This window comes from Ceratotherium simum, chromosome 16 (assembly GCF_057802395.1).
Source record: "Ceratotherium simum simum isolate JZ-2026a chromosome 16, ASM5780239v1, whole genome shotgun sequence".
In the NCBI taxonomy this organism is placed as follows: domain Eukaryota; kingdom Metazoa; phylum Chordata; class Mammalia; order Perissodactyla; family Rhinocerotidae; genus Ceratotherium; species Ceratotherium simum.
The window spans coordinates 1,602,870-1,626,251 of NC_141915.1; the positions used below are offsets into that span (position 1 = coordinate 1,602,870).

Here is a 23,382-nt window from a genome sequence, read left to right on the forward strand (position 1 = left end):
GTCGTCTGGGTTCAGAGCTGTGACTTAGTGCTCTCCGTCGCGCAGTTTGAGAAGTTTACGCCGGTTTCAGAAGTTTCCTTAAGCGTCTGAGGGCTTTCCTCCTGTGGGATCTCCATTCAGGCATACATTTAGCCACCCATTCACCCTTCAGGGGTCCTCACCGCCCTCCCTGCCCTCCCGCGGCTAATTAAGTGACGGGCGCAGTAGCCTAGGCGACCGCCTGATTGACAGGCATGATTACCAACCAACTTCCGGAAGATCCCATCTGGGCCCGCCCGGCGCGTGGCCGGTGGCCCAATGAAAGGAGAAGAAGCGCCAAAAGGGGCGGTAACGCGGCAGCGTAGGTTGTGGCGGTTCCCTGGTGATTGCGCGCTAGGAGCTGAGGCGTTTGCGGGCGTTCGAACGATGCCGTGACGCAGCATAGCGATAGCGTTGACAGCGCGAGCGCACCCCGGTGGAGGGAGCCCTTCGGTCGCGGACGTGGCGCGGCTTGGAGACAGATTGCTATTTGATACTTGAAGGTGCTCCCTCGAAGCCCTCAGTGAGTGGGGGAGGGGCGGCGGAGGATGAGCGGTCCCCGTCTGCGCTTGCGCCGGCACCTCTGTTGACCCGGCCCGCACGCGCGCGCATGCTCGCTGCGCGCGGAGCCGCGGTGGCCGGCAGCACTGCGCGTGCGCGCTGAGGAGCCCGCTGAGGAGCGGCGCTGGCGGACGTCGGGCGGGCGGCCCGTGACGTCGTGAGGAGCGCTTTAAAGTGCGGGCCGGGCCGGGCGTCCGAGGGTCTGGCCGAGAGTCAGGCCGAGCCTCTGCAGCCGCCCTCCGCGGCATGAGGTGCTGCCGGCGCCCCTGCCCCCCAGGACGTGGAGAAGGTGGAGGAGGAGGAAGCCCCGTTGCCGCCGCCGCTGCATGACCTGCCGCCCCTGAGTCCGACCCCACGCCCGGCCCCTCGACGCCCTCGCCAGGTCCTGCGGCCTCGCATGGGGGCCTGGCGCTGAGGCCCTCCCTCCCTCCGGGGCCCGGGGCGCGTCCCCCGAGAGCCATGCCCGGCCGCCCCGCCCGCCCCGGAGGACCCTAGAGCAGCGTCGCAGGGGCCATGGCGGCCGCCAGCGGTTACACGGACCTGCGTGAGAAGCTCAAGTCCATGACGGCCCGGGACAACTATAAGGCGGGCAGCCGGGAGGCAGCGGCCGCCGCGGCCGCCGCCGTGGCCGCCGCCGCCGCGGCCGCCGCCGCCGCCGAGCCCTACCCGGTGGCCGGGGCCAAGCGCAAGTACCAGGAGGACTCGGACCCCGAGCGCAGCGACTACGAGGAGCAGCAGCTGCAGAAGGAGGAGGAGGCGCGCAAGGTGAAGAGCGGCATCCGCCAGATGCGCCTGTTCAGCCAGGACGAGTGCGCCAAGATCGAGGCCCGCATCGACGAGGTGGTGTCCCGCGCCGAGAAGGGCCTGTACAACGAGCACACGGTGGACCGCGCCCCGCTGCGCAACAAGTACTTCTTCGGCGAGGGCTACACGTACGGCGCGCAGCTGCAGAAGCGCGGCCCCGGCCAGGAGCGCCTCTACCCGCCGGGCGATGTGGACGAGATCCCCGAGTGGGTGCACCAGCTGGTGATCCAGAAGCTGGTGGAGCACCGCGTCATCCCCGAGGGCTTCGTCAACAGCGCCGTCATCAACGACTACCAGCCCGGCGGCTGCATCGTGTCTCACGTGGACCCCATCCACATCTTCGAGCGCCCCATCGTGTCCGTGTCCTTCTTCAGCGACTCCGCGCTCTGCTTCGGCTGCAAGTTCCAGTTCAAGCCTATCCGGGTGTCAGAACCGGTGCTTTCCCTGCCGGTGCGCAGGGGCAGCGTGACTGTGCTCAGGTAACCCACCTGGGAGGAGGGGGCGCCCTGCATCCTGCGGCCGTAGGCTGCCCACCCCGACTCAGGAGGCCCCAGCCAGTAGGAGCCGCGCTTTTCACAGTTCATGCCCATTTTTCTGTTTGTAGGAGGGGCGGGGAGGGGAAAGGAGTCTGCTTTTAAAACGTGTATACGTAGTAAGAAAGCAGGGAGGGGTCAGGGAACCGATCTAGAATTCTGTATCCCAAAGGCAGATTTGACGTGATCACGGACTTGACTGAGAATTAATCTAAAGGCGTCTTTTCAGAAAGCTGAGATTTTAGGAGTCTCTTTCCTTTTGTGATTTTAGCAAGTCACTTTTCCCTTTTGGGCCTTTATTTCCAAATCTGTGTTTAAAAAGAAGTGAGTTGGACTTACTGTTTAAAAGCGTTTCCAACTTTGCCGTGCTTGGTTTTCTTAACAGAGAAAATGTTCATGGACTTCTTAAGAGTAAATACAGAGGAAGGCTCCTGAGTGTACTTAATTGATACACAGCTCTCCATTCCTAAGAGAGGGAGTGACTTCCCTGGAATTGAACAGATCAGTGATTGGGCCAGGAGTGGAGTGCAGCACACTCTTAAAATTCAGCTCCTGTTGGCTGCGGAAGGTCCCATCGGTCCTTTGTAAGAACCTGTTATCTGTTATCAGGACCAAATGAAACAAAATAAAACTGGTTTCTTTACCTGGAATTTGGCCTTGTGGTTATGTCAGCAGCAGAACTTAGGTTCTTGGCCTATTTTGGGTCCTAGATCCTGCTGAGAATTAGCTCAGTGCCCTGGCCCCCAGGGAAGGTTGCCTGCTGGAACACCTTTGTTGTTTATATAAAGCAGAAAATTTATTTGGAAACTGCCTCCTTCCAGCCCTGAAATAAGTACATCTAGCAATGTACTTCAGTAATCCTTAAAACCTCTTAGGAGATCTAGATTGCAGCTGTTCAGAATGGCTTGGTTGGCCACCCAATTCTAGTACGGGATCAGGACACACTGAGGTTTTGTTGTGAGCAGCTTAATCTGTGAGGTGCGGTCAGTGCCATAGGCCACAGTCATGGGGAAAAGTGGGGTCCCTGGAGCCCTCTTACTACCATGAGCAGGCTGTCTGTCTCATTTGAGTTGAACAGCTGAGGCTGCTTCCGTATCTGGGGATGGCAGTGGAGCCTCGTGATATCCAAGGTCTCCTGATGGGAAGTTTGGGAAGTCAGTGGCAGCAGAAGCAATGCTTCGGCTTCCTTGTGCATCTCAAACTTAGAGGGCCACTTATCTGTCAGATGCCTCTTTGTCATTTGGGCTTCCGAGCTTCTCCTCAGGTCTGCACATGGTGCTCCCAGATTGATGTCTTAGCAGAGCACTTTAAGATGGAGTTTCCAGGGCATGCCTTACCAAGTGGCTTGCTGTGTGAGATAGCTTGGTGTCTGACTTCACTGAAGGGCGCCGGGTGCTAAAAGGGTCTCACACAAGGGCCGTTTGGTCTCTTATTGGGATATTAATTTTCCACGTAGTCGCGGGCCCTCAGGGTTGTCGTCAGGAGGTCTGACAGTGGGCAGGTGTGTAATGGGGAGATCACAAGAGGCAGTTTGCGACGTTGAGGCTCCTCCTCCCGCTGTATACACGCGCAGCCCTGTATTGAAGAGCAGAAGTTCCAAGTTCTGAAAATGCAGGTCTGTTAGTGATCAGCAACAGGATTGCATCATCAAGAAAATTCTCATCTTTTCCTTAGAATAGTCAAGTCCTAAAGCTTTCCCAGTCCCTTCCAACCCTCCTGGTTCAGACTTGGCTGTGGAGTCAGTGTGAGAGGCTCAGCCGTGTCCTGAGAAGTGCTGCCCCAGGCTTTGCATCCAGCTCTCGTTTGCTCTGGGATCTCGTGGGTGTTCTCTGAGCTGGCTTTCCCATCTATAAAGGGGATGATACCAGCTTCTAAAGCTTACTGGAATTAAATGTGGGGATTTGGTGTCTGACATAGGGCCTGGCACAGGGTAAGCACTTAATGGGTGCTTACTTTCATACACAACCATTTAATGATCCCCTGCTCTTCTGCTGGGGAAGGGGCTAGGGATTTGGTGGGGCCTAAAACATGGCTCTTCCTTTCATGGAGTTCACAGCCCAGGGGAGGCCATAGGCAGTTACAGCCCATGAAGGTAACTGCAGGAGTGCAGGAGTACACTGAGGGGGGACATCTTAACTGACTCTGGAGTGTTGGAAGTTTTTGAGAGGAAGTAAGCTGGAACTTGAAGGGTCACTAAGACTTAGTCAAGCAAAGAAAGTGAGGGGGTTTGGCAGCATGCAACTGCTTTGGTGGCAGTAGGAGGGAGTAGCCGTAGGTAAGGGAGGCTGGTAGATGCTGACTTAAGGCAGATGGAGTTCATTGTCAGTCCTCAGATGCAACCTGGACCTGAAGCAGAGATTCCGGTGAGGCATGCCTTGGTAAAGCTCTAGATCAGAACTTCTCGGCAGCAGTACTGTTGAGGTTTTGGGCTGGCTAGTTGTTTGTTGTGTGGGGGCTGTCCTGTGCGTTGTAGAATGTTTAGTAGCATTCCTGGCTTGTGTCCAGTAGATGCCAGTACCACCTTCTGTGACAACCAGAAATGTTCCAGACGTTGCCAAATCTCTCTTGGGGGGCAAAATCATCCCTAGTTGATAGCCCTGGCTCTGGGGTTCTGGACACCCACCACCACCACCACCACCACCACCACCACCACCACTGATTTAAATCTTCTGGCACCTGCTCACTTAGCACTCTCAGCTTACTTGGTGTGCAGGTGGGTGAACACCTGTCTGTTGGTATTGCCTCTCTTCAAATCCTGCCTGGGCTCCTCTCCAAGCTGCTGAGAGGTGATGCTTTCTTTCACTTCCTGGTATGTATCCCAGCCCAGAGGTGATGAGCGGTGAAGCTGCAGATTGGAAAGGAGGAGCTGATGAAAAGAGTGGTTCTCTGTAGATGGGGAGGAGCTCTAGTAATTTTCATCTGACTCAGACTTCAGTTGTTGGTGGCAGTGATGACTACCCGTCCAAGGCAACGTGGCAGGAATTCAGTTTTTTTTTTTTTTTTTTAAAGATTTTATTTATTCAGTTTTTCCCCCCAAAGCCCCAGTAGATAGTTGTATGTCATAGGTTCACATCCTTCTAGTTGCTGTACGTGGGACTCGGCCCCGCGTTGGACGGAGAAGTGGTGCCTCGGGGCGCTCCCGGGATCCGAACCCAGGCCGCCAGCATCAGAGCGCGCGCACTTAACCGCTAAGCCACGGAGCCGGCCCGGGAATTCAGTTTTATATTTGTAGTTGTCAGTGTGGATGTTAGTGTGTGGCAAACATTGACTCAGCAGTGTCCAAACGTGGGCATTTAGAGCAAGGCCTCACAGACCCTTCTGGAAGTGCTTCACTTTGTCCGAACCCAGTTGGCAGTTGTTTTCTTGTTACCTTCCTATGTTGGCCCTAGGTGAGTTTCCTCTTTTTTTTTTTTTTTTTGAATAGTTGTTGTTCATTCATTCAAAGGTCTTTATTTATTTACTTTTTGGTGAGTAAGATTGGCCCTGAGCTAACATCTGTGCCAGTCTTCCTCTATTTTGTATGCGGGTCCCGCCACAACATGGCTGATGACCAGTGGTGTAGGTATGTGCCTGGGAACTGAACTGAACCCCGGGCCACCGAAGCGGAGCACGCAGAACTTAACCACTAGGCCACGGGGCCAGCCCCTGGGTTTCCTCTTAATGGTGTTCTCTAGGGAAATAGATATCTTTTACCTCCTCTTCATATTAGTTCATCCCACATTCCGTCTCCTGTTCCTTGTAGGATGAATGGGTAGATTAAAACAGATTTCAGTTGGATTAATTAGAATAATTACCTCAAGGCTAGTTGCTTACTTGCTGTGACTTTTAATCACTGCTGCATGGTCTGAGGTTGTGGTGGCTACATGCCCAGAGACCCAGGCCTTAGCCACCTGTCTGGAAACGATGTATCGCCCAGCTATGGGACATGCAAAGGTGAGCGTAGCCTGTGACTTCCAGTTAACAGTTGATATTGGCTGGAGTGGGCACCCATGTGAGTTCTGGGCTAAGGGCTGATCTTGTTCAGCTGGTTGAAAGCAAAATTTAGCTTTGTGGCTTAAAATAGTTGGGAAAGTAGGGCAGATAGGTCCTAGGCCACATCTCTTGTGTGGAATCTTCTGATTCCAGGGGAGGAGGAGGAACCTCAGGGTAAAGTCAGGGCTGTACATTCTCAGGAGGAGCTCTGGGCCGAGGGGTTGGCTGGCCTCAGTCCTGCCAGGCCTGACAAGAAGGCACAGAGGGCAACAAAGGCAAGGAAGCTAGCAGGCAAGCCGTGATCTTAATCATGAAGCTCAGAGCAAGCAGGAACTAAATAGGCCGTAAAAAGTTCAGGGCTGGCTGGCCATTTTTGGCTGGGCAGTTGGTGTGCAGCCGTCACTAAGATATGGTCCTGGGAGCATGGGCTCATCTTTGCAGACTTCTTCCAGGGCGGTAGTGGGTATGCATGTGTCCTTTGCTGAGGTCACCAAGGTCCCCAGGATGGATTGGACCTTGTCACCAGGAAACACAGGTGGACTTTTCTTCCTAGCCCTCATTACCTGCTCTACCACCAAAAAAACCAAGAAACAAAAACCAGTGTAGTATAGACACTGAACCTAAGAGTTTGATTGGAGTTCCACTGTCACCACGTTAGCTGTTTGACCTTGGGAAAGTTACTTAACCTCTCTGGGCCTTAGTTTTCCTCTGCAAAATGGGGCTATTGATGCCATAGAGTTGCTATTGAAAATTGAATCTCTTTCACACTGCTGAATGCTTGAAGTTAGGTAAAATGTCTGTGGACATGTATTGCTGGGTGTGCTCAGCTACTCTTTATACCTGAATGTGTATAAAATTGTGACTTGGGCTGGCCCGGTGGCGTAGTGGTTAAGTGCGTGTGCTCCACTTCAGCGGCCCGGGGTTTGCAGGTTTGGATCCTGGGCATGCACTGACGCACTGCTTGTCAAGCCATGCTGTGGCAGCATCCCATATAAAGTAGAGGAAGATGGGCACAGATGTTAGCCCAGGGCCAGTCTTTCTCAGCAAAAAAAGAGGAGGATTGGTGTCGGATGTTACCTCAGGGCTGATCTTCCTCAAAAAAAAAAAAAAAAAAAGAATTGTGACTCTGAGCGGGTTGACTCTCTTCCTTCTGGATTCAGAAAGCCCCAGGACTTCTCATAAAGTTAGGCCATGGGTCTTCTTGGAGGTTCGGGTCTGCTTATAACTTGAGCCTGAGCTCACGATCCTGCCCCACCCTCTGCCCAGGTGGCTGGCCTGCTGCCCCCCCAAAGGCTAAGCTTCTCGGTCCTGTGGGCCTCTCAGTAGTGAGGCATGCTCGTGGGGGCTGCCTGGAGCAGATAGCCTCAGCCAGAGGGAGGCTGTCACCAAGCTGATACCTTGGCCAGGCTCTCCATTTCTGGTTCTGTACTGTCCTGGGCAAGGTACAGGGTAGATGGGGAATGGTGGCCATCTTAGAAATGTGCCATTAACAACTCAGTCTCCAAGACTGTCCTCTAGAGGAGAAGTGTGCAGTCCCGCGCAGTCCCTGATAAATGAGTTTTTCAGATTCCTCATTTAACCTGCACCTTAGCCTCTGAGGAAGGACTTGGTGCGATCTCTGTTTTGCAGATGTAGAAACTGAGGCTTCAAAGCAGTAGAACATTTGAGCTCAACATACGTTTCCTGTAGTGTCCACTGTGTGCAGAGATGAGTTAGGCCTTTGCAGAGCTTTGTCTTTCAGGGAAGAGTTTCCACAAGGCCGAATGTAGTAGTGCAGAGGCATGGGTCGGCAGTGTGGGGGACTGGAGGAAGCTCTCAAGAGTCCCTCTCAGGCATAGGGCTAGTGGACGACAGAGCCAGAGCTGTTGGTCTTGATGCCTGCGGCATGCTGGTCACTGCTGCATAGGGTGGGGGCACTCGATGGGGGCTCAGTCCAGGCAGGGAGCAGACAGGCTGACCAGCATGAGGTATTTCCTCCTCTCCCTTCCTTGTGAAAACGCAAGAGCAGGAGGCACTGGAACTTTTCTTCATGCCAAGGGTAGGGCTGGACTCAGGGCATATTAAGTTTCAAGCTGGCAAACTAGGACTTTCAAACAGTTTCTCTTGTAGCGAGTAGGTTCCTTGGCAGTAAATAACCCTCTGTGGTCTCTGCTGGACACTTTCTGCGGAAGTTTGGCCAGAAAAGCTTCCCTTGGTCGGGACTTGGAGCATCCTGCTCCCAGAGGAGTCTGATACTCTGAGGTGGGGTCAGTAGGCTATGTCACACCTGCCCAGGAGGCTCTAGAAGGGCACTGTTAATGAGTTTGTCAGGTGGAGTTAGTGCCACGGTCATTTCTGTGGACCTGTGCAGTTTTGCCTCTACACTAGTTCTTCTGAGGCCTGGGCTCGGTGCCAGGAACCTGGCATGGCTTGTTCTTTATTCTAGAGCCCTTTGAGGGGTGGGATCAGTTAAGATTTGACAGGTGTCTGGATTTGCTCCAGAATTGCATTAAGGGAAGTGGTTCCTTGTTGGAGATGGGAAGTCACCACCCTTAGTAGTGCCTGTAGCCGTGTCGAACAGATTGGTAATACTTGTTGATAGTAGGGAAGGTTGCCTGCAGCCAGTACTGCAGATTCAGGCCCTAGATATGTGCCTTTGGGGAATTGGACTTAGCTCTTTGGGGAAGTCCTGTGTTTATATGGGACTGCCTTGCAGCCCAGACCCGCACGCCCCACGACGTGGAATAACAAGAGCATGGGAGGAGACCTAGAGCTTCTAGCCCTGAGAATGGGGCCCAGGAGACCTCTGCTGCTGGCAGATCCCTGCAGGAGGGAGCCTGGATCACATCTCCTTGGCAGTGCTGAACCCAAGGCTCTGGCTTGCCCCAGGGTGGTCCAGGGCCCCTCTGGCTTGTGTCAGGCGCTTAGTAAATGGGAGTGGGGTGCCAGGCATCCTGTGTTATCTAACTTGATTCTCACAACAGCCCTGCGGGTAGGCCTCCCACTGCCGCTTTCCAGGGGTGCCAATCACGTAGTCATAGAACTCTGTAATTCTGCCTGGAAGGGAGGAGGCGCTGTCCCACTTTTAAAATCTTAGAGTCATTAGTGGCCACGTAACATATACCTAAGGTATAAAGCATAACAAAATGAACACCCAGGAACGTACTGTTGTCTGTATTACAGATGAAGAAACTGAGGTTTAAGCCCAGCAAGTGACTTAACTAAGGTCACAAAGTTAGTAGATGACAAAGCTCAGCTTCAAACCCAGGTCTCTTCAGCTCTTCCAACCCCCTGTGGCATTTCTCACTGTGGGCCTGCAGATACTAATAGGTGTTATTTGAGAGAAGGTTCTTTGGTCAGTGCTCAGTTCAAGTCAGCAGATTCTTTTGCATAGTAATTCTCGGATCCTTTAACATACTAATGCTTTTTTAAACTCGTCAGTATTTTGCGAATTGCTTTGACTCTGGACGTTTGTCCATGGTTTCTCATGGGACTGGTGTTCACAGAGAAAAGTGAAAAACTCTGGTCTAGGAGCAGCTCTGAGGGGAAATCCCTAAAATAAAGATTCTTTTCTTTACCCCTCCCATGGCCTCAAATTAAATTTCCAAATCAGAGCTGTTTCCCTCTTGGCCTTTTTATTATTTATTCGTTCTTGCATCTAGTTCTTGCCCGCACTTGAGGGGCCTGGCCATCCTGAGGAGTCCTTCTTGGGCCTGCAGTGTTTCTGACAGTTAAGCATGTGTCTTTATAGCTGCCCTTGAGAAGGGAGCTGATTAGCAGCCATGTAGAGGAAGAAGTGTGGTCAAGGGGTGGTCAAGGGAATCCTGAACAGGAGGAGAAGGCCGAGAAGGTACTCACCTCCCAGTAGGCCTGTGGTTGAGTGTGTTTCTGGCTGTGTAGAACTGCCTCAGCTCAGTGGAGGAACTTGGGGTGGGGTTCCTCTTAGATGCCAATTCTCCCGTTGAGGGCATGTGAGGGGCTCAGGAAGCTGAGTTTCTTTCCAGAATTTCAAATCCCAAAGACATTAGCTGTGAAGAGGACAGTCATCTACCCACATTCATTGGTCTGTGAGCGGTTTTAAAAATTATGTAACTTGATGAAAATAAATAGATATTTAAGTGTGATGGAAATTCTTAAAATATCCCAAACACAGCTGTCTTCAAGATTTTGGATCCCCCCAAGTGGTGATTTTGAAAGCTTTTTTTTTTCAAGTAGGCAAATTCTCTTTTTGAACATTGCAGTCTTAGTTCTCTCTGGTGACTCAGTGCTGTCAGCGTCTGCCTTGGCTTCCTCTGTGTGCCAAAGGGTGGGGGAAAGGGAGGGAAGAAGGAGGAGATGCAGTTCTTGTCTTCTCACCAAGGTCTGGCCTGAGTCACTCCAGCTGCCTCCAAGGCCACTAAAGGTGTACCCTCTTGGGGGCCTTTTAAAAGAAAGACTCCTGAACAGGGAGATTCCTGCTTCAGTTTCTGCCTTGAAGGCCCTCCTTTGCCTCATCCCAGGTTTTTCCTTGAGTGGTTTCTGGGCAAAAGTGTCCTGGAGCTTAACATGTTATTTCCCTTCCGTATAGATCCTTGAACATCTCAAATAATGGAGCAGAGGGCAGCTATAAGACCTGAACCATATTTTTGTTTTCTTACGCCCCAGGAACTTTGGTTGTGTGTCTACTCTCCATGCTCACATGCTCTGTGTTTATTTTCAGTGGATATGCTGCTGATGAAATCACTCACTGCATACGGCCTCAGGACATCAAGGAGCGCAGAGCGGTCATCATTCTCAGGAAGTAAGTGCCCTGGTGTCCGGCACCTGCAGGCCTGTCTGGAGATGTAGGTCTGGGTTCCCTTAGAACTTGGCTCCTCTGTAGCAATAGCACGGCAGCGTGAAGCCTGGGAGCGAGGTCTGTTTACTTTTTGATTTTAATTCTGTGAGGATAAGGCTGTTTTGTCTTTTCTTCATCAGAAAATTAAATTCTGTGGCTAACTAGGGAGGTTAGAGCTGAGCAAATGCACATGCTCCTGGTGTTTATGGGCACAGTCTTGAGACAAGATCTGGGGAACACTTTTCCAGACCCCCCTCTTCTTCTCCCTGCCTCCTTGCTTCTGACTTGTCACATGTTCTCTTGCTGATTATTTTTAGACAGTGCCTTAGCAGTCTGCTTTAAAAATCCCTCTATTTTCACTTCTGGGAGGAATAGGGAATGAGGAGAGGAAACGAAGATGGGAGGTTAGGCTGCAGTGTTGTGCAGGCACATGGCTAGTGGCTGTCCCTCCTCTCTGGCCAGGGAGTCGGGGATGTACTGACTAACATCGCCAAACCTGGCCTCACCAGTGCTTCCTTCTTTCTGCCCATGGGTGAATGGACTGAGCCAAGCAGACGCCGGGTCAAGACAAGCCTGTCTTTAGAATGGAGTTCCAGGGGGCTAGGTGGCTGCCCAGGGTTGTATGGATGTCAGTGAGCAGAGCAAGACCAGTCCCGAGACCCAGGCTGGAGCAGGATGTCCTATAGCTTGCCATCTTTTTTTTTTTTTTAATTAAACTTTATTTTTCAGAACAGTTTTAGGATTTCAGAAAATTGTGAAGATAGTACAGAGATTTCCCATGTACCCCACACCCCATTTCCCTTATTAACGCCTTACACTAGTGTGGTACATTTATTACAATTAATGAACCAATAGTGATCTATGATTATAAACTAAAGTCCAGACTTTATTCAGATTTCCTCGGTTTTTTCTAATGTGCTTTTTCTGTCCAGGATCCCACAGTACATTTGGTTGTCTCCTCTTGGCTTTGGCAGTTGCTCAGACTAGCCTCGTTCGTGATAATGCTGACTGGTCAGCTGTTTTGTAGAACGTACGTTTCTCATTGGGACTTTCTGATGTTTTCTCACGGCTAGACTGGAGTTACAGGTCTTGGGGAGGAAGACCACAAAGAAGCACGCTTCTCCTCGTGTCATGTCCGGGCCAAGGACTCATCCCCCTGATGTAGACCTTGAACCCAGGGCTGCGGCCGTGCGTGTCAGGGTCTGCACTGTGAGGTCCCTGTGTCCCTCCCCTGTACGCACTGTCCTCTCAGGAGGGAAGTCGCTTGTGCAGCCCATGTCAGGAGTGGGGAGTTGGGGCTACCGCCTCAAGGAGTGGGTAGCCACACAAATTATTCTGAGTTCTTCTCACAGGAGGTTGTCTCTTCTCCCCCATTTGTGTATTTCTTTATTCAATCATTTACTTATATCAGTATGAACTCTTTGGTAGGTATTTTATGCTCAACTTGTTCCAGCTTTGGCCATTGGGAGCTTTCTCTTTTTTAAAGTACATCCTTACTTTCTGGCTTGCCATCTTTTTAATTTCAGTCGATAACTTTGGCATCTTGGCCACTTGGGCCGAGAACTCTAGAATAATGTGGTGGTGAAGTCTCTTTGGCATGGCTCTGCCACTTTGTCTCGTCAGAACTTTGAGACTCTATTTTATCACCTGTAGAATGGAGGTGATGCAGACCTGCGGGGCAGTCCTGTGGTGCAGGCAGAGCACTAGGCACATTTAGGAGCTCCAGACGGGTCAGCTTGGCAGCTGGCAGCCTCTCTCCTCTAGCCTAAGAATATGCCCAGAATTCATCAGAAGAAAAATTTTTATCTGCCTTTCCACTTTTTTTTCCTGTGGTTCCAGCACAGGTCAAAACCCAGAACCTAGAAGTGATGGAGCCCAGAGTGTAGCACCCTTCTGGCCTCTTTTCCCCAGTCATTTCTTCTCGGGCTGTACCTGGCATCTCCAGCTCCACCTGCCCACCCAGGCTAGGAACCTAGATAGGAGCTCCCAGGGTATATAGTACCAGAGCAACAACTTCCCAGGTCTGCCCTCCAAGCCTCTCCTAGTAGCTTATCCCAGGAAAATCTTCACTGGAGGTGCACATGGAGGTGGCCATAGCCAGTGACAGGTCTCTTCCAGCTGTTTCCTTCCTCTGGAATGGTGGCTCCCATACTTGGCTGCCCAGGCTGGCTGAATCGGATGCTCTTTGGTGGAGCTAGGAGTCTACACTGTTAACCAGCTGCCCCCTGGAAGCTCTTTGGTCACCTGGGCCCCTGGCAGTGGACGCGTCAGAGGAGGACAGTTCAGGCTGATGAGGAGCAGCTCCAGAGTAGCTGTAGAGGCTTGTCTTGGAAAAGAACAAGCTGGTGACAAGATAGAAAGGGGAGCATCCTGGCCCGGGTGCTGCCCAGATATCAGGGATGTGGCCTTGGTGAGTACCTGGCTGACTTCTGGTGAAGCCGGGCCCAGGTGGGTGGAATTTGGGCATTGAGCCTGGTCCTGCTCCTCATGGAGGGGGGTGGGGATAGAGCCAGTCCTGCTGCCTTTTAAGTTCAGGTAAGGATTGCACATGTCGCTGAGGGAGGGCCTGGGGGCTTTGTCATTGCTCAGGTCAGTCAGAGTTGGGTGGTCTTCCTAAGGGCCTCGGGGAGAAACAGGTGGGTGGCTGCCAAGTGCTTTCTGGTTCAACAAAAGGTGGCTCCTTTGAATTTGGGTGGTGCTGAGTCTTCATGCACGTGGTACCATCGTGTCTCACAGGGAGGACTAGGAGGCTGGAAGTAACCTTCTGAGAGCTTCCACAGTAGTGGAATCCTTGGGCTGCAGCTTAGTGTTATAATTTGTTTGGGTCACAACCAGTACATGGCTGAGTGAAGCCTTGAACCTGGGTCTCCCAGTGCTGGGTCTTGTTGTCCCTTGGTGGTTTGCACAGTGGAGCACCCCAAGCCCTGCTCCTGCCCCAGTGTGTCGTTGGGGTGGATTCCATGAGTTTAAGAAACAAGCTCACATAGAGAAGAACTTTCTTGCCTCTGTTATGCAAGTAGAAAGCTGATTGGTGAGAGTGTTTTAAGTGGCAAGGGGGCTACTCTACAGAAAGTGGAGTGAGGCAGCAGCTGCAGGTTGGTCAGCTCCTCAGCATCCTCCGACTTCCCTGAATGTCGCTGTTTCTCAGCCCACCCAGGGCGAGCTGCCCAATATGCCGCTTTGTTAGTTATTGGTACCCCTGGCAGGGAAGCTGGGCCTAACTTTTTTGAAGATGTGGTTAAATTTTTAAATTACTGGTTAGAGAATGAAGAGGCTAACCAACTTCTATGGTGTAGCAATTCGTCAGGGCCGATGGGGGGGGTGGGGAGTGTTCCATTTTTTCCTACAGTTTCCTAATGTGCAACCTTCTGAAGGACCTTGCGTGCTGCCGCATGCCCAGTACCCACCTGTTAGGTGCCAGGCTCTGGAGAGAGTGTTGCCTACACATTAACCCTCAGAGTAGAGGGTGTGAACTCTGTTTGGAAAGAGGCTCAGGTAGGAATTGAGCTGCCTCAGGTCATCTAGCTAGTTTGGAGTGATCTTTGAACAAGGATTCCTAACTTGGAAACAAGCATCTACCATGCACGAAGCACCTGAGGCAGGCATGCAGGAGACTTAGCGCTCCCTTGGTGCTTTGGTATTTAATAGGTTGGCACTTTGCAGGCCAGTACAACGCAAGTAGAGTGACCACTGTCCTAAAAGCACGGTATGTGTCCCCTGGGGCCCAGCAAAAACAAAAAATTACATCCAGCTTGTATCAGTGGGGGAGCAGAATTTAAGGCAAAGACAGGCTTGGTAGATCTGGCTCCTGAGCTAGAAACTGCTGGCCAGGTAGAAATGGTAAGCTCAAAGGCTGGAAAGTGGTAAGTAAGGGGACATCTGTAGTTGAGGGGTGATGGGGGAAGGAGGCCTTGGATCAAAACTTGATTATCAGGAAAAGGCTTGTGGGTCCTCAGGCCTTCCAGTTGATGGCCAGGGCACCTAGTCCCTTGGTCTTCAGGAGGCCCCCAGGGCTGCACCGGCTCTGCCTACAAGACTTTATTCCAGCATGTTAGTCCTCCAGTTAACGACATCAAGTGGCTCAAGGCAGTGTAAGTAGCCCACTTCTTGGTCAAGTGGTGCTCAGCTAAGAGTGAGCAGAAGCTAGGAAAAGCAGCTAGAGATTCATTTGCCAAATGTTAACCAAGGCTAGTGTGTGCTAGGCTCTGTGCTAGTGCCAGGAATGGTTAGTATACTAGTCTCTTCTCATTCCCTTTGTCTTTTGGGGGAAGGCAGACATTTAGCACCTCACTAGGGACTGCGCAAGGAAGGCTTTCCAAAGAAGTGCTACCTGAAGGTGGTCACAGAGGTGTGGGCCTCAGGCATGCATAGAAGAGGCTCAGGGGAAAGCCCATTCAGGCAGAAGAGATGCTCTTTACAGAGGCTCGGAGTCCGGGGACTTGGAGGTAATCTGTTCTGGAATACTGAGTAGAGATGGAGTGGAGCACATGATACGATCTAAGCTAGTCAGAGGACTGCGTGCTGTGCCAGAGAAATCTAGAGGGCCTTGGAGAGCCATGGAGGCGTGTGAGCAGGGGGTGGTGAGGGATTTGCATGGGAGAGAGTGTTTGTAGGAGGCTGAGCTAAATGGCTTATTTGGTCATTCAGCCCAAAGGGTCCCAGGGGTCAGAGGGAGACCATTCCTGAAAGCAGAGCAGCCCAGATGTAGGCTGTGTGTGTGGATGAGTGGAAGGTGAGAATGGAGGGTGTGCTCTAGGCTTTGTCCCTCAGTGGAGTGGGAAGAGTGGCCAGCTCTTGGTTTCCCTGACCCTGGCCAGGCCTGAGATAGTGCCCCCACCGAGACTCTGCCATTACTTCTGTGTCCATGATTCTTGTCCCCTGTGCCAAGGGTTAGCCCACCTTTGTTCCCTGGTCCAGTGAATGTGTGTGTCTACGTGCATACGCCCTGCTCATTTGGCAGCCTGGCCAGCCTGATATGTCCACAACCTGCCCAAGGAATAAGGGGGCAATGAGGGGATGTGACCGGCTTGGGCTCCTGGCCTGGCTCTGCCTCTTCCTCACTGAATAGAGGTCGGTTACCTGATCCCTGTGTTGTCACCTGTAAATTGGGGCACTTGTGGTGCTGGGGATAGTTAAACTCGAGAATGCTGTGTGCGCTTCTCCTAGCCCCATCCTCACCATAGCTCCCCTCTGAGCTTGAGGGGTCAGAGGTAGGGGAGGAGGAAGGCTGTGCTCAGTCGGGGTACAGTGTGAGCAGAGGCACATGGAGTGGGAGGAAAGGGAAACCCAGAGGTGTCTTGTTCAGTGGCCCAGGTGGAGGGAAGGTAAGCTTGGTGTCTGGCCTTCTGGTGTCCTGGAGGATGGTATCTAGACCTTACAGACCTGAGCTGGGGGCATCCCTGGGCACTCGTGATGCTGGCCCTGTTGTCTGGATGGCATCCCTGGAGCCCTGGCTCCTGGAGCCCTGGGTTACACACGTGTGTGTGACGGGTGGTAATCGGGCTGAACGATTTGGAGAGGCTCCCCTTGGGACCTGAGTATCTTGCAGGCTATGTATGGGGGCAGGTCTGCTGGAAGCCCAGGACCATGTGCTTGGGGTGCCCTCTCTTTGGGTGACACCCCTCGTGTGCCTTGTAGGCTCTTGTGACCATAGCAGGCTTCTACACCTGTCTCAGAAGTACCTTGTCGGGGAGCAGGGCAGAAGTTGGAGAGGGTGATGTTGGAGGGAGGTTGATGGGAGGTGGTGCCAGGAGTGGGGGGCGGTGGGTACTGTTGTAGGAGAAACAGTGGCACAGGTCTGTGCTTTGTGGGAGTCTGATACTCAGAAGTGCTGGAGCTTGGACCTAGGGGCCCAGGTTACTTAGTAGACAAGGGGGTGCTCAGCATGCGCGCCACACTGCTCCCTGCCCCCTGGCTCCTTCGCGAAAGCCAGGCTTTGTAGCACAAGGGCTACAAGGGCTTGGTGAGGGTGGAGCCAGAAGTCGAGGGAGTGGTTGGTAGCCGGGCCTGGAGTGCAAACTGGTTCCCCATCTCCTAGAAAGGGTGGTCTGTCCGACAGCACTCTGCCCTGCTGCAGTGGAGAGAGCCCACCTGGGCTTCAGAGGCCACCATGGGGTAGTAGCTGTGTGATTTAGGCCAATGACTTGGTCTCTGAAGTAGCATTGTTTCCCACTCCCACACTGAGAATAATCTTCCCCACAGCTTCTCTGCAGGATTCCATGAATGATGAAGGAACAGGAGGGGAGCACCTGGGACAGAGTCCCTTCTTTCCCCCCAGGTCACATGTTAATGTGTTACATTACTGCTCCGTCATCCTTCCTGTGTTCTGGCTTCCCCTGTACCTAGGCCCAGTCCCTGCTTTGTCCTGGGGGCTGTCCTGACACCCTGGCTGACCTTTCTGGGTATGGTGGTCTGCCTGATTAACCCTCACCTCACATGCCTGGGGTGCCTTGCTGTGACCCTGGGTGTTGACTCAGGTCTATAACACAGGTCTTCGTTCCTGTTGCCACCTGAGGAGGCCCAGGCCCAGACCTTACTGGTAGAACTGGGCTTCCTTATTCCAAACTTGTGGCTCTGTCCACTGAACCCTGAGGGGCCTGGCCTGTTCCCTGGGAGTTGGCTGCCTTTTAAGAGGGGCGTGCTCTGAAGATGAGCTGCTCGTGGGCTCTGGGCTGGGATCTGACTTTAGCCTGGCTTCCCACAGCTGGCTGGAAGTGGAGGGAGAGCAGGAGCTTCTCTGGCTGTTCTGAGGCGTACTTGTAACAGCTCCAAGGGATGCTTCAGGAGCCCTTTTGGACCCCAGAGCTCATATTGTCCCCAAAGTGGGTGCAGGGGGCTGGGTTGCTGGTAGGGCCACCTCGTCATCCCCCATCTGAGGGCTGCCCCCTGATGGCAGCAGAGCTGTTAAGAGGGGGAGGGTGGGGGTGGGGAACAACACCATTCTCTTCCTTTAGGCAGCTGGAGAGAAACAGAGCCAGTCCATGTCCCTAGCCTGTCTGTCCAGTCTCAGCTTGTCCCACCTGTCTCCCCAGCCTCTCCAGAAGTCCTAGACCCGTTGTGAGGGGCCACTACCACTGCCCCGTGGCTGTGGGGCCACACCAGGGCTCAGCGTGTACCAGCTGTACCCGCGTGGAAGGATGTGCTCGTGTTTTCCAGCCCCGGAGGTGTGTAGGCCAAGCTCTCCTCTTGATGGCTCTGCTGTTCTCTTGCCATCTGTCACTCACCCCAGGAAACAACTCCAGGGTGGTAGGCCCTGCCCACCAGGGTTTAATTAGGGCTTTTTGGGGCAAACAGGCTTTCCTGCCCTGAGTGTGTGCTCCCTGGCACACGTGGGGTCTTAATGTTGGACTTAGCTCCATAGTACCAGACGGGGAAGTGTTGGACTTAGCTCTGTGGTTGCCAAACGGGAACTTTCTTCAGTGAGGCTTCAGAGCCTTGGAGTCCTCTGAGTCAAGCTTAATGGCTAATGTCTCATTTGGTCTGATTTCTGCCACCTGGACCTCTCAGTGCAGGGCTATGAGGCCTGGCCTGGTAAAGATGATGTCCTCAGGGCTCAGGTGATTCTAAATACCACCCTCATATCTGAGTGTTGCCCAGCACCAATTCTTCCTGGTGCCCATCTAAAGAATGAAGGAGGTGGACTTGTCTTCAGTTTCTAGACCTTCGGAACTGAAAGAGACCTTAGAGTCAGTTGCATTTCTCCCTCCTTTGCTTAGGTGGGGAAACTGAGGCCCAGAGAGGGATGGTGACTAGGCTGGATTCTGAGTGGCAGCATCAGGGCTGGATCTTTTGCTGCTAGGGCCTGCTTTCCTGAGCTTGGAGTGCCCATAGTGGAGGCTCAGACTAGTGGGCCTGTCTGTGCAGCTGGGCCCCTCTGGCCTCCGTGTCTATGAGGCCAAAGCAAAGGGCCAGGGACCAGTTGCTTCACCTGCCTGCTCACCTGTTTGGGCCTGAGGGCCTCAGAACATTGGTTCCCAGCCAGAAGGCACCCCCTGCTGGCCTCAGTGTAGAGACCCCTTCCTAGGTTTAGAGCCCTGTGGCTCCTGCCTCACCGGCTTAGAGTCTCACCTAGGCTTAAACCTTTCTCCCATGACTTCCAGGACATGTGACTTCCTGCCTTTGACCCAGTTTTCCCTATCTGTTTACAGCAGGCCAGCCAGCAGGGGTGGGGGAGCTGTGAGGACTGGACGTAGTTGTTACCGAGAATGCCAGGCAGCCTGGGCTGTGGCGGCTCTCAGCTTTCCCTCCTGCTCTCTTCCCTCAGCGTTCTTGGAAGGCCGTCCTTTGAGTCCTGCCCCAACTACAGCACCTTCTCTCAGAACCACGTTACTGCATTGTACCCAGCAGCCTATGGGAAAGGTGCCTTCCGCACTTTGGCCAGCTGTGCCCCCATCGCTCCCACCCCCAGCCTCACTCCTGCCCCTTGCAGCCACTGGTCTGACTTGCCAGCACGCTCTGTACTCTGTACACAAGAAACCTTGGGGCTTCTTTGAGGTTTCCCAGGCCAGCTTCCTGCTGACCTGGCTTCATCTAGGACTCAGATCACTGTCTGGACTACCTCCCTGCCCAGCTTCTCTGTCCCCCTCTATACTTGCGTGTTTTCTCTTTACTAGTTGGTGTGTTCCTTGAAACTCACTCCCAGTGCTAGGTGAGGACTTTGCCTTCAAAAGCGCTCTGGCCTTGGCTCGGCCAGCATCCTGGAACGAGCAGAAGCTACCAGGTAGCTGTGGCAGGACCAGAGCCAAGTGTGTGAATGTGGAGTTCGGCTCTTGGCTCTGCACAGCCTCAGTGTCCCTGTGTGAGAGTAGGGACGCTCTTACTCTTTTTCTCTCCAGCCCTTCCACAAGACTGGACCAGGAGAACCTTCCTGTCTTGGTGTTTCAGGCAAGGATGAAGGTGTCTGTTGGAGTATGTTGGTGCCCACCAGTGGGGCCCTCAGTCCTCTGGCAAGTGGAGTAAATGTCTCTGGAGAACCTGAGTGGGGTGAGGTGGGGCTGCCTCGTCCAGCTGAGAGAGAGTCCTGGGATCTTTCTCCTGGGGCAGCAGATCTCTATCATTGGAAGTCTCATAGGGAAGTCTCCAAACAGAAGTATTCCTGTGCCTTACTGCTAAGCTTGAACTTAAGATGGTGGGTCTTTGGAAGTCAGCCAGACCAATCTCTAGTTGAACCGTGAGGAGCCTGAGGCACAGAGCAGAGACTGCTAGCCTCTCCATTCAACCTGGCCAGAGAGAGAATTGGTCCGATGGGGCCAACACCCTCATCAGAGGCTCACTGGTGACCCCATGTGTGTTCTCTTTGCAGGACAAGATTAGATGCGCCCCGGTTGGAAACAAAGTCCCTGAGCAGCTCTGTGTTACCACCCAGCTATGCTTCAGATCGCCTATCGGGAAACAACAGGGACCCCACTCTGAAACCCAAGCGGTCCCACCGCAAAGCAGACCCTGATGCTGCCCATAGGTACTCGACTTAGGACCCTCAACAAAGGCCAGCAAAGTAGCCCCATGGGCTGGCTACAGGGCAGATGGGTGGGGGAGCCTGGCATTGCCCACCTTTCCAAAGCCTTATATCTGGTTCCCCTGGGTTGGTGGCGTTCCCATCTAACCCCTTATCGACTGCCTATCCACACTGAGAGAGGGAGTTGGGCCGAGACCCTGACAAGTGGGAATGCTTCGTGGCTTGTCCGTATCCTCCCTTGTTCAGTCCACCCAGACACACTTTTGTGGTTTATACTTAAATGCTAGGAGATAAGCTTGAGACTTAGAAGATAGTGGACCAGGGACCCATTTGAGGAGGGTTGGGGGAGGTTTCTGAGGAAGTATTGTTTAAGCTGAGACCAGAAGGATGAGGAAGACATGCGGGAAGGGGGTTCTAGACAGGAGGTACTATACGGACTGAAACTCAGGCTGGAAGAGCTTGGTGGTTTCAGGGGCTAGTAGGATTGGTGAGCAGAGGCAGAGTGGGCAGAGAGAGAAAGTGGGAGTAGAGGGGAGGGTTGAGGAGTAGAGGTAGAGGGTGGGATCTTGAGGTTGTGAGAGGGAATGACTCTTTCTGTGTGGCAGCCTTGGCAGTACGGGGCACTGGACTCCAGAGCCAAGCAGACCCCACAGCGTAATTGGGAAATGTCTCAAAGACTAGGAGTGGCCACTAGCACTTAGTGGGCAAGGACAGTCACACCAGTGCTTTCTGCCAGCACTGCCCTTTGTGGAGAAGCACCGAGCTGGAGTGAGCTGTGCCGCATATGAGGGTCAGACCCTGGCGCAGAGGTAGGAGGCCGGGCCCCTTGGCCAGCCTCTCCGGTAATCCCTCATCCCTTTCCTTGCAGGCCTCGGATCCTGGAGATGGACAAGGAAGAGAACCGGCGCTCGGTGCTGCTGCCCACACACCGGCGGAGGGGTAGCTTCAGCTCTGAGAACTACTGGCGCAAGTCCTATGAGTCCGGGGAGGACTGCTCCGAGGCGGCAGGCAGCCCCGCCCGCAAGGTGAAGATGCGGAGGCACTGAGGCCTGCTGCGCCTCCAGGGACTCTGTTAATCCTCATGTAGCTGCCCCCTCCTTCAGTTTCGTTTTGAGGGTTTTTGTTTCCGTTTTTTTTTTTTTTTTTTTCTTTTTGAGCTTTATATTTTTTCCTTGGTTTGTTGCCTGATAAGGCTGAAGAACAGCGTTTGCTGGGACCTGGTTCTTATGTTCTTAGTTTTCCTCCTGGATGGAAAGGCTGTTGGCATCCGCAGGGGACAGAAGCTCATGCTGGAGTGGCCAGTAGAGGCCTGGGGGCAGCTGTCCTCAAGTGGGGCTGTGTCATGCTGGGTTTATTTAAAAGCAACAAAATGTTTTGGTTAAGGAAATTCTTGTTTTGCTTTAAATGTAAATCTTCTCAGTGTTGTGAATGAAGTTCAGTCTCCTGTCCCCCCTCCGCCCACTGATGTCTGGGTTGAGGTCTTCTGGGCCTTGCCCGCTCCACAGGGGCCTGCTGTCCTCCCACCTCTCACCTGCTCTCCAGGCCCTGGAAGCTCACGCAAACGCCCTCTTACTCCTGCAGCAGTCATTCAGGATGACCAGGCAGGGGCTTACATAGTGCCAGCCCCTGCACCCCAGAGCTATTGGCTGAGCCCCCGGGCTTCCTTCACGCCCGCTGGCCTGCTCTGCCCATGGGTCGGTCCCAGGGCAGCTGAGGGGCTGGCTGCAGTGGTCCTGACCTCTCTTGCCAGGAGCATGCCTCTTGGCTGGGTTGCTCCCTTCAAGCATATGCGTGTGATTGTATGGAACAGTTAGACTTGCCATGTTGGGGCAGTTTTAGAAATTGTTTCTAGCTAGAGGGACTGGCGTCCTTCCCAGTCTAGCATTTGGGGTATGGAAAATTGTTGTGGTGTGTGGTAGGGTTTCTGTTTTCTTTTGTTTCGAGTTTATTTTTTCCTTGGGTCTCCTGGCTTTTTCCTTTCCCTTTCCTTTCTCCTACCCTGGCCAGCTTGGGCCTTCTTCTTACGTCATCCCCATAGGAAGGTGTGTGCTGCCTCTGTCCACCTGCAGCATGCATCTAAGGCCACAGCTCAGGCTTGCAAACTGGGTTGGTGCCTCCTCAGCCTTAGGGGTGTGGGAGCTGAGGAAGGGGCTTTTAAAAAATAATAATAAAAGGAAAGAAAAAGGTAAACTCTTTGGCAATTTCCACCTACTCAGATCCTCAAAGGCTGCAAGGTTTTGCTGATCTAGGTTCGTTAGAAATGTCTCCTTGCCAGCCAGGGCCAAGACCCCGGCCTGCTGAGAGTAGAGACCCTCCCAGTCCCCAGGCTGCCATCACCCCCGGGGGCCTTGTCTTACAGAGGCCCAGGCCTGAGGCTGCAGAAGTCGGGGGCAGTCACCATCGAGGAGCCCCTCTCAGGGGCCAGAACTCCTTTGCCAGCGTGGACTCCTCACGTCGGGACTGCATAACTAAAGCAGTTGCAGTTTTTTTTTTTTTTACAGCTTTTTTCCCAAAAATGATTTGTAGTTGTGTGTGCAGCACTTTGCCCTGATATGTGTGCTCTACAATAAAAACCAAATCTAATATATTTTGAAACAGTTGTCTGATGCTGTCGTAAGAGAGGGCTTGCCTTTGGTGCTTCTTCCTTGATCCTTTTATTTTCTCCTTAAACTCTGAATGGGGCAGGGGGCAGGAGGCAGAGCTCATTGCCCACCAGAGCCCCAGAGGAGTCGCTGACCTGGAGTTGAAAGCTGAAGGTAGACTTGCCTACTGCTGTCTCTCCCACTCCCAGGAGGATGGATTTCTCAAAGTGAGTGTCCAGGTGCCCAGGGTGCTATGGGCCCACAGGGGCCAGGATCACACCCTGCTGAGTTCTGGAAGCCCCTCTTCTGGGGGCGATCAGAGAGGCTGCATGCCAGTGAAGGAGGGACAGCCTGAGCAAAGGCAGGAGGAAGGCCTTTGTAGAAGATAGGCAAGTGGTTTTGCTCATTAAACAAATTCTTGAGTTCCTACTATATGCTGGCCAAGCTGTCAGTGTGGCCCCAATAGTGAACAAAACTCTTCTGGTCTCTGCTTTTGAAGATGTGTACAATAGAGTTGTGGGATTTGGATCCAGGCATGAGGCAGAAGTTTTGGGGTGGAGTAGGATTGGGAGGGTTTTAGTCCCTCCAGATCCCGGACCTGGCTGCCAGGTTCTAGTCAAGGGCTTTGGTCTCGCATCTCCTTCATTTGCTTCCAGTACCCGG

General features: G+C 53.0%; 1 protein-coding gene across 1 annotated transcript; it reads left to right on the forward strand.

The window, feature by feature from the left end:
* The first annotated feature begins 343 nt into the window (after window positions 1–343).
* Window positions 344–22,732, forward strand: ALKBH5 (alkB homolog 5, RNA demethylase). The gene is made up of 4 exons (XM_004432995.3): window positions 344–1,862; window positions 10,567–10,647; window positions 19,985–20,140; window positions 21,006–22,732. The coding sequence occupies exons 1-4, from the start codon at window positions 1,093–1,095 to the stop codon at window positions 21,181–21,183; spliced, it is 1,185 nt and encodes a 394-aa protein (XP_004433052.1). The 5' UTR covers window positions 344–1,092; the 3' UTR covers window positions 21,184–22,732.
* Window positions 22,733–23,382: the final 650 nt, after the last annotated feature.

Excerpts from the sequence above, each read along its gene's own strand:
- ALKBH5 (XM_004432995.3), top strand. The coding sequence starts at position 1,093 with ATGGCGGCCGCCAGCGGTTACACGGACCTGCGTGAGAAGCTCAAGTCC. Across the intron at positions 10,648-19,984 it reads GCGGTCATCATTCTCAGGAA|GACAAGATTAGATGCGCCCC; the intron begins GTAAGTGCCCTG and ends TTCTCTTTGCAG. Across the intron at positions 20,141-21,005 it reads GACCCTGATGCTGCCCATAG|GCCTCGGATCCTGGAGATGG; the intron begins GTACTCGACTTA and ends CTTTCCTTGCAG.